This window comes from Labeo rohita, chromosome 25, assembly GCF_022985175.1.
Source record: "Labeo rohita strain BAU-BD-2019 chromosome 25, IGBB_LRoh.1.0, whole genome shotgun sequence".
Classification (NCBI taxonomy): domain Eukaryota; kingdom Metazoa; phylum Chordata; class Actinopteri; order Cypriniformes; family Cyprinidae; genus Labeo; species Labeo rohita.
In genome coordinates this window covers 24,652,384-24,662,396 of record NC_066893.1, presented here as the reverse complement: position 1 = coordinate 24,662,396, position 10,013 = coordinate 24,652,384, and the positions used below count along the sequence as shown (strand labels likewise).

Sequence of the window (10,013 nt, the reverse complement as noted above, 5' to 3'; positions counted from 1 at the left end):
TGTGTGTATTTAATACTAATGCTTAATATATGTATAAAATTAAATAATTATTAATGCTTATAATATATATAAAAATAAATAACTATAAATAATACAAAATACATTTTATTTATTTATTTATTTACTTATAATTAATGTTTACTTATAATTAAAATAAATAATTTATATAATGTACATTTGCATACATGCAAAATATTTATACATGCAAGAAATGTAAACGTATAAATATATATTGTTAATAATTATTATTTTCATATGCAAAGTAAATAATATATTTATTTATTTTACTTTATTTTTGCGCAGGAAGTGAGCTGGCGGTCTCGTATCGCTAACCTGCAGAAGTCAGATTTGCTGGGGCTCACACATCCTCCTGGTGCTCCACGTCCTGATAGACAGGGTGACCTTTCAGCTTTGACCCTTAGCACTAGATTTCATAATACTACATAATAACTTTGTAACACTAATTGTAACACTGTTTCTGCATTGTGTGTCAGATGCAGACAGTGCACTCGCAGAGATCGAGGAGCGTGCGAGGGAGCGCAGGAGAGCCAGAGCTCGGAGGAGAGGAAAAACAGGAGAGGTGAGGAAGAAGAGAACATGCGATTAAAACAGTCGCTTAGAAATACACCCTGGATTTTAACATTTACTGGTTTTGCAGAGCGATGACAACGACCCCAGTGGAGAGGAGGAGACTAGTGGTGGGCGGGACCCACAGGTCTGACCAATCAGCATACACTTTTGAATTGATTGACAGTGGTAGCTCATGTTCTTTTTTCTGACATGTGAAATGTTTTGTGTTTTCCTCATGCAGACGGACAGATACACGAGCAGCAGGTACAACTCTGACCTTTGACCTTTCACGTTGTTTGGTGATCTCAGCGTCTGTGTTCTTCTCATTGTCTCTCTGTTTTTTTTTCTTCGTCTCAGGTCTGATTCGGTTTTGAATGATTGTATTCTCACGAGAGGATCGGAGTCCAGGGACTTTAGGAAGGTCAGGAGGGGTTTGTGGCTTGGCTGATTGTGTGGGCAGGAGGTTTATGTGTGTTTGATGTCTGCATCTGTGTGTGTGTGTTTTAGTTGTTTGAAGAGATGTCCAGGGAGAACCGCCGTCTGCAGTCACAGCTATCAGACACACAGAGAACCATTTCACTGACCCGGGTGGAGCTGGAAAAGGCCACACAGGTGCACAAACACACACAAATCACAGCTGCACACTTTAAAAAAATTTACAAAAAAATTACTTTTGTGCAAGCATATAAAAACATCCTGTCCACATCTGTCTATGTTTCAAGCACTTATTCAGTAAATCGTGTGTACATACAGTGGGTACGGAAAGTATTCAGACCCCCTTAAATTTTTCACTCTTTGTTATATTGCAGCCATTTGCTAAAATCATTTAAGTTCTTTTTTTTTTCCTCATTAATGTACACACAGCACCCCATATTGACAGAAAAACACAGAATTGTTAGAATTGCAGATTTATTAAAAAAGAAAAACTGAAATATCACATGGTCCTAAGTATTCAGATCCTTTTCTGTGACACTCATATATTTAACTCAGGTACTGTCCATTTCTTCTGATCATCCTTGAGATGGTTCCTTCATTTGAGTCCAGCTGTGTTTGATTATATTGATTGGACTTGATTAGGAAAGCCACACACCTGTCTATATAAGACCTTACAGCTCACAGTGCATGTCAGAGCAAATGAGAATCATGAGGTCAAAGGAACTGCCTGAAGAGCTCAGAGACAGAATTGTGGCAAGGCACAGATCTGGCCAAGGTTACAAAAAAATTTCTGCTGCACTTAAGGTTCCTAAGAGCACAGTGGCCTCCATAATCCTTAAATGGAAGACGTTTGGGACGACCAGAACCCTTCCTAGAGCTGGCCGTCCGGCCAAACTGAGCTATCGGGGGAGAAGAGCCTTGGTGAGAGAGGTAAAGAAGAACCCAAAGATCACTGTGGCTGAGCTCCAGAGATGCAGTCGGGAGATGGGAGAAAGTTGTAGAAAGTCAACCATCACTGCAGCCCTCCACCAGTCGGGGCCTTATGGCAGAGTGGCCCGACGGAAGCCTCTCCTCAGTGCAAGACACATGAAAGCCCGCATGGAGTTTGCTAAAAAAACACTTGAAGGACTCCAGGATGGTGAGAAATAAGATTCTCTGGTCTGATGAGACCAAGATAGAACTTTTTGGCCTTAATTCTAAGCGGTATGTGTGGAGAAAACCAGGCACTGCTCATCACCTGTCCAATACAGTCCCAACAGTGAAGCATGGTGGTGGCAGCATCATGCTGTGGGGGTGTTTTTCAGCTGCAGGGACAGGACGACTGGGTGCAATTGAGGGAAAGATGAATGCGGCCAAGTACAGGGATATCCTGGACGAAAACCTTGTTTTGCTCAGGACCTCAGACTGGGCCGAAGGTTTACCTTCCAACAAGACAATGACCCTAAGCACACAGCTAAAATAATGAAGGAGTGGCTTCACAACAACTCCGTGACTGTTCTTGAATGGCCCAGCCAGAGCCCTGACTTAAACCCAATTGAGCATCTCTGGAGAGACCTAAAAATGGCTGTCCACCAATGGCAGAGGATCCCCAAATCCAGGTGTGAAAAACTTGTTGCATCTTTCCCAAAAAGACTCATGGCTGTATTAGATCAAAAGGGTGCTTCTACTAAATACTGAGCAAAGGGTCTGAATACTTAGGACCATGTGATATTTCAGTTTTTCTTTTTTAATAAATCTGCAAAAATGTCAACAATTCAGTGTTTTTCTGTCAGTATGGGGTGCTGTGTGTACATTAATGAGGAAACAAATGAACTTCAATGATTTTAGCAAATGGCTGCAATATAACAAAGAGTGAAAAATTTAAGGGGGTCTGAATACTTTCCGTACCCACTGTATATGTGTGTATGTATATATGTATATATATATGTATGTGTATGTGTGTGTGTGTGTGTGTGTGTGTGTGTGTATATATATATATGTATGTGTATGTATGTATGTGTATGTATGTATGTATGTATGTATGTGTGTGTGGATATATATAGAGATATAGAGAGAGATAGATACATAGATGGATAGATGGATAGATACAATTAATATTAATTGTATTAGTTATTATTAATATTATTGATTTGATTAATTATTAATGATATACACTTGACAAATGGCAGTAATTTGTGGCTATTATAAATATATTAAAAACAATAATAATAATATGAAAAAATACCAATATAATGTAATGTAATGTAATATAATATAATATAATATAATATAAAGAAAAAAAGTGTTTAAAAAAAAAAAAATGAATGACCAAAATTATTTATTTTGATTATTTAAATTCTAATATATTATTATTTAAATATCAGTTGTATTAATTGTTATTAATATTAAATTGATTATTAATATGTAATGACACAACTGAGAGTCCCTGGTCAGTGGCCAATCACTAAAATGTAAAACAAAAATAATTAATTAATAAAAGAATAATTAATTTAATTAAATAAGAAAAATAATGTATGTATATGAGTATTGTTTGTTGTTGTTCATATGAATTTTATTCATTATTAATATCTAATGACATAAGTGACAGTCCCTAGTCAGTGGCTAATCACTAAAATGTAAAACAAAAATAATGAATTAATTAAAATAATAATTAACTGAATTTTAAAAAATGTACATATATGAGTGTTAGTAGTTGTTGTTAATATTAATTTTAATAATTATTAATGTGTAATGACATAACTGACAGTCCCTGGTCAGTGGTCAATCACTAAAATGTAAAACAAACTAATTATTAAATTAAAAATAGTATGTATGTGAGTATTAGTTGTTACATAACTGACCCTTACATAACCCTGGTCAGTGGCCAATCAACACAAAAATGTTAAATTCTATATATAAAAAAACTATTTTTCATAAATTTGTGTGCATGTTTAACTAGTTTTATTTTATATTTATATTATGCTTATTTTATTTTTTCTGAATACTGCTATTGTTTGAACTTTGTTGGTTGTATATACAACATATGATAAATGTAGTATGATAAAAAAAATATATATATATTATATATAAAATGTATATATATATTATGAAGACTACAGTAATTTTCATAATAGATGCACACAAATATTTTCATACTTGAATGACTGTATTGTGTTTCATTTATTATGAAACTATGGTACCGAACAGCAGTATATTTGACTTCTAACTATGTTTGTGTGTTACAGAGGCAGGAGAGATTCACGGACTGCACGGCTCTGTTGGAAATGGAGAAGAAGGTGAGATTACAGAACACACAATTCCACTGAACTAATCAGAAACATATGGGTTTTTCCCTATATAGACGTTTTCAATCATATGTCACTCCACATGCTTGTTTTCTCTCCATCTCAGGAGAAAAAGATGTTAGAGAGGCGTGCCGCTGAGTTGGAAGAGGAGTTGAAGGTGAGAGCATGTGATCACAGAAGGCTTTTTCTGATTGGCTCTTTTATTCAGTTCTGGGTGCTGATTGGCTGAGAGGCGACTGAAGTGTGAAATGTTGTGAATGCATATATACTACTTTATCCATGAGAGCAATTCAGCCAACACGAGTAAAACCAGTTTAACGAGCCACTTGTCTTACGCATTAACCAGGCATCATAAATATGATTCATTACCTGTCTGCCATGTTAATGGGAGTTTAATATTTGGTTTCTATTTTGAGCTTTGCCCACAGTCAAATCTAATTGGTGCTGCTCCATATAACTCTATATTAAACTTCAGCTACTATGTTCTGGCTGTCAGTTTGTAGCACTGCACTGTATTTTTACTGTTATTGAGGGCAGAAAAATAACTTGACGCTGGAAACTTGTCATGTCATGCCTGGCTAAAAGTGTTTGGAGAAAAAAAAAAAAGTAAATTCTGGCATCGTTTACTCAACCTCATGTGGGTCTAAACCTGAGTTTCCTCTGTAAAATGTGATACTAGGTTTGAAATCATTCAGAGAAATATATAATCAATTGTCATTTTTATAATTTTTTCATATCAGTGATAACAGATAATACACAAACTTTCTAAAATAAAAAACTAAAAATTATTTTGCATACTATTCACTCAAAATTCACTGAAATTTGTGTCTCTTGGCAAAGAATGGAATTTTGGAATTTGAAACTGATCAGGTGGCCATAATAAATAAGACGTTAATATTAAGTGTATTTATTATTATTATTATTATATTATTATTAATATTGATTTTATTAATTGTATACGCTTGACATAAATTACAGTACTTGGTGCTGGCCATTAAAAAAAATGCAAAACAAAAATATTATTAATAATAATATGAAAAATATATAATATAATCACAATTACAAATGCTCATGCTGAAGCCACACGAAGTGTTTGAAAAATTTAAAATGACACAAGCCAAAAATATTATTTGAATATCAATTGTATTAATTGTTATTGCCTTAATATTAATTTTATTAATTATTAATATGTATTTACATAACTAACATTCCTCATCAGTGGCCAATCAAACTAAAATGTGAAACAAAAATATTTAATAAAAAAAAATACATTATAAAAACTAAAATGTATGTATATGAGTAGTAATTGTTATTGTTGTTAATATTAATTTTATTAATTATTAATATGTAATGACTTAACTGACAGTCCCTGGTCAGTGGCCAATCAAACTAAAATGTAAGACAAAAATAAGTAATGAAAAAAACAATTAATTAAATTAAATAATAAAAAAACTAAAATGTATGTAAAAAAAATATAATATAATATAATATAATATAATATAATATAATATAATATAATATAATAAACACATTGTTTTTAAAAATGCAAATGACAAAAACCAAAAAATGATTATTCAATTGTATTAATTGTTACTTTTTATTTTTATTATTACAATTTTTATTAATAAAATTTACAGTCCTTGGTCAGTGGTCAAATTAAATTGTTAAAAAAATAATAATTGAATTGTGGTTGTTATTATTTATTATTATTGTTATTAATAATACTGTTTTTATTGATTTATTAATTACAATTAATAATTGACAGTGCTTGTCAGTGGCCAATCAAATTAAAATATACATAATAAAATATGTAATATAATTTTATAATATAATATAATATAATATACACTGTTAGTCTTATGCTGTGCAAATAACAAAAACCAAAAATATTATTAATCAATTGTATTAATTATTGTTATTTTTATTTTTATTAATTTTTATTAATAAAATTTACAGTCCTTGTAAAAATTGTAAAAAAAAAAAAAAAATAATAATTAAAAAAGGAAAGAAAGAAAGAAATAATTATATTAAGATTAATTTTATGAATTGTTGTTGTTATTATTAATATTGCTTTTATTGATTTATTAATTACAATTAATAATTGACAGTGACTAGTCATTGGCCAGTCAAAAGAATATTTATATATATATATATATGACCATTATTCAAAACATCTCCTTTTGTGTTTCCTGGAGAAGTCATATGGGTTTGGAATGACATGAGGGCGAGTAAATGATGCCAGTATTTACATTTTAGTGTGAACTATCCCTTTAAATGACCCTTCTGACAGATGTAAAGAACTCGAGTACGTCTGTTTTGCAGGTTTTAGGGGATCTGAGAGCCGACAACCAGAGGCTGAAGGACGAGAACGGCGCGCTCATCAGAGTCATCAGCAAACTCTCCAAATAGAGCGAGAGGATCGAGAGAGAGAAAGAGAACCCGTACCACCCCTTCCCACCCGACATCCTTCCCGAGAGCCAAAAAAGGGAAAAGAGGAGGAGAGGAACATCAAATACAAAGAACAATGTCACTGTTTTATAACGGCTCGCAGTTAGCCGTGATCTTTTTACCTTCCTGCAGGACTGTGTGCGTGTGGCGTGTTTGATCTTCATCCGTGTTCTCACTGCGGAGACGCGTCGGAGCTTCAGATTTCCGTATTTCTCTCTCTCTCTTTCACACACACACACACACACACACTCGCACTCGTATAGGGACGCATGCACCATGCACATTCCCATAAGCGTGAGCGCACACACTCCACACATTCCACGAGTCTCAGGCAGCTGAAGTCTGCAGTATTTTTGCATCTTTGCACAAACACACACACGATTGAGAGGTTCATCCCTAAACTCCACTCCAGGTGGTCTGAATATGTCACTCCAATCCATCGGCTCCAGAATCCAGCGCGACAATCATTCGTTGACATCGATTTTGCCGAATGCACACCAGGCTGTCGTTTCGCAGCCACGTATGCTATGCATCTTTTTTTCTTTTTTTTTTTTTTTTTTAAGCGACACTTACGCCGAGCCATGAGGAAATGTCTATTTTTGTGGTTTTTACCCTTGTTTGAATCATCCTTGCTCCTGGCGTCTTCTGAAGCGAGGCAGACGGCTTTTGTTTATTGTGTAAATTACAAATATTATGCATTTGAACTCATAACGCTATAAACTGTAACTTGATATCAGCTTCGTTTTCCCCACGTGTTGTTTTTCTAATATATTGAATGAATGTTGGCACTTAATAAAATATGTGTGTTTGTAGCCTAATGTCCATTTTTTTTTTTTTTTTTTTTTTTTTTTTACATTTTACAGTCTCAGTGGTTTAGTGTTGTGTCAGATGGCGGTTTGTGTTTATTTGGGTATTATTTGACATAACTGACAGTCCCTGGTCAGTGGCCAATCAAACTAAAATATTGTTAATTTAAATTAAAAAAAATAAATAAATACAAAACTAAATTAACAAACAAACAAACAAAAATCTCTATAATATATAAAAATAATATATATTAAAAAAAAAATGACATTAATATTAATAATCAACATTATTGACCTCCCCTGATCAGCAGCCAAACTAAATAACATACAAAACAACTGTAAAATGTAAAAAAGAAAACTATATATTGATATTGATTTTATTAAATATATATATTTTTTGTTTACAGATTCAGAATTTTTAGGCATCACATATACATTTTCATTCAAACTGTTCATCATAAGAGCATTTGATTGAGTTTCTCAACATTTCTGTCTGCAAAACGTTTGAATTTAACATTTCTGGACATTTTGGAGTATGTATATATTTAATTTAAGTTCAATTTAGCATTTCTGATCATGTGTGTATAAACATCTTTAATCAAAAATTTAATTGTTTGATTTGAAGATTCAGTTCAGCGTTTTTGAGTATCATATGTGCACATTTAATAGTTTGGTTTGATTCAATTCATTATTTTTGAGCATCATGTGCAAATATTATGTTCAATTTAAAGATTCAGTTTAGCCATTTAATCTCTTAATACTACGACTTTATTCTCAAAATACTGCGACTTAAATCTCAGTACTACAACTTAATTCTCTTAACACTACGACTTTATTTTAAAAAATATTATGACTTTAATTTCATTAAACTACGACTTTATTTTCAAAATACTGCAACTTTAATCTCAATTCTATGACTTTATTCTCTTAATACTACGACTATTCTCAAAATAGTGCGACTTGAATCATATATATTACGACTTTATTCTCAAAATACTGCGCTTTTTGATCTCATACTACGAATTTATTTTCGAAATATTGCTACTTTAATCTCATAATACTATGACTTTATTCTCTTAATAATAAAACCTTATTCTCAAAATAGTGTGACTTTAATCTTTTAATGTGACTTTATTCTTTTAATACTACGACTATATTTTCGAAATATTGCCACTTTAATCTCATAATACTACAACTTTATTCTCAAAATACTGCGACTTAAATTTCAGTACTACGACTTAATTCTCCTAGTACTGCGACTTTATTTTTAAAAATATTGTGACTTTAATCTCATACTACAACTTTATTCTCTTAATACTATGACTTTATTCTAAAAAATAGTGCAACTTTAATCTCAATACTGTCTTTATTCTCAAAATAGTGTGACTTCAATCTCATAATACTACGACTTTATTCTAAAAAAAAAAAACGTGACTTTAATCTCATAATACTATGACTAATCTCAATACTACGACTTTATTCTCAAAATAGTGTGACTTTAATCTCATAGTACTACGACTTTATTTTCGAAATATTGCCACTTTATTCTCATAATACTACAACTTTATTTTCAAAATATTGCCACTTTAATCTCAATACTACGTTATTTTTGAAATATTGCCACTTTAATCTCATAATACTACGACTTTATTCTCAAAATACTGCAATTTTAATCTCATTATACTATGACTTAAATCTCATAATACTACGACTTTAATCTCATAATACTACGACTTTATTCTAAAAATAGCACGACTTTAATCTCATTATACTATGAATTTAATCTCAATACTACGACTTTATTCTAAAAATAGCGCGACTTTAATCTCATAATACTACGACTTTATTCTCTTAACACTACGACTTTATTCTCTTAATACTACGACTTTATTCTCTTAATACTACGACTTTATTCAAAAATAGCACAACTTTAATCTCATAATACTACGACTTTATTGTCTTAATACTACGACTTTATTCTAAAAATAGCGTGACTTTAATCTCATAATACTACGATTTTAATCTCATAATACTATGACTTTATTCTCTTAATACTATGACTTTATTCTAAAAATAGCACGACTTTAATCTCATAATACTACGACTTTATTCTCTTAATACTATGACTTTATTCTAAAAAAAAGCGCGACTTTAATCTCATAATACTATGACTAATCTCAATACTACGACTTTATTCTCAAAATAGTGTGACTTTAATCTCATAATACTACAACTTTATTTTCGAAATATTGCCACTTTAATCTCATTATACTATGACTTTATTATCTTAATACTACGACTTAAATCTCATAATACTACGACTTTATTCTCTTAATACTGCGACTTTATTCTAAAAATACTGTGACTTTAATCTCATTATACTACGACTTTATTCTCTTAATACTACAACTTTATTCTCTTTATTCTATGACTTTTTCAAATTACTGCAACTTGTTTTCGAAATATTGGC

At 31.6% G+C, this 10,013-nt stretch overlaps 1 protein-coding gene across 2 annotated transcripts in view; it reads left to right on the top strand.

Annotated features, from left to right (window-relative positions):
- Positions 1-7,549, top strand: part of zmp:0000001167 (protein phosphatase 1 regulatory subunit 12A) — a 36,578-nt gene extending 29,029 nt beyond the window's left edge. For both annotated transcript variants that reach the window (XM_051099108.1, XM_051099110.1), the window contains exons 16-24: positions 304-397; positions 495-580; positions 659-715; positions 812-834; positions 928-991; positions 1,078-1,182; positions 4,230-4,280; positions 4,396-4,446; positions 6,612-7,549. In XM_051099108.1, coding sequence (XP_050955065.1) covers positions 304-397; positions 495-580; positions 659-715; positions 812-834; positions 928-991; positions 1,078-1,182; positions 4,230-4,280; positions 4,396-4,446; positions 6,612-6,698 — 618 coding nt within the window. In that variant the 3' untranslated portion in view covers positions 6,699-7,549. The remainder of the gene's footprint in view (positions 1-303; positions 398-494; positions 581-658; positions 716-811; positions 835-927; positions 992-1,077; positions 1,183-4,229; positions 4,281-4,395; positions 4,447-6,611) is intronic.
- Positions 7,550-10,013: the final 2,464 nt, after the last annotated feature.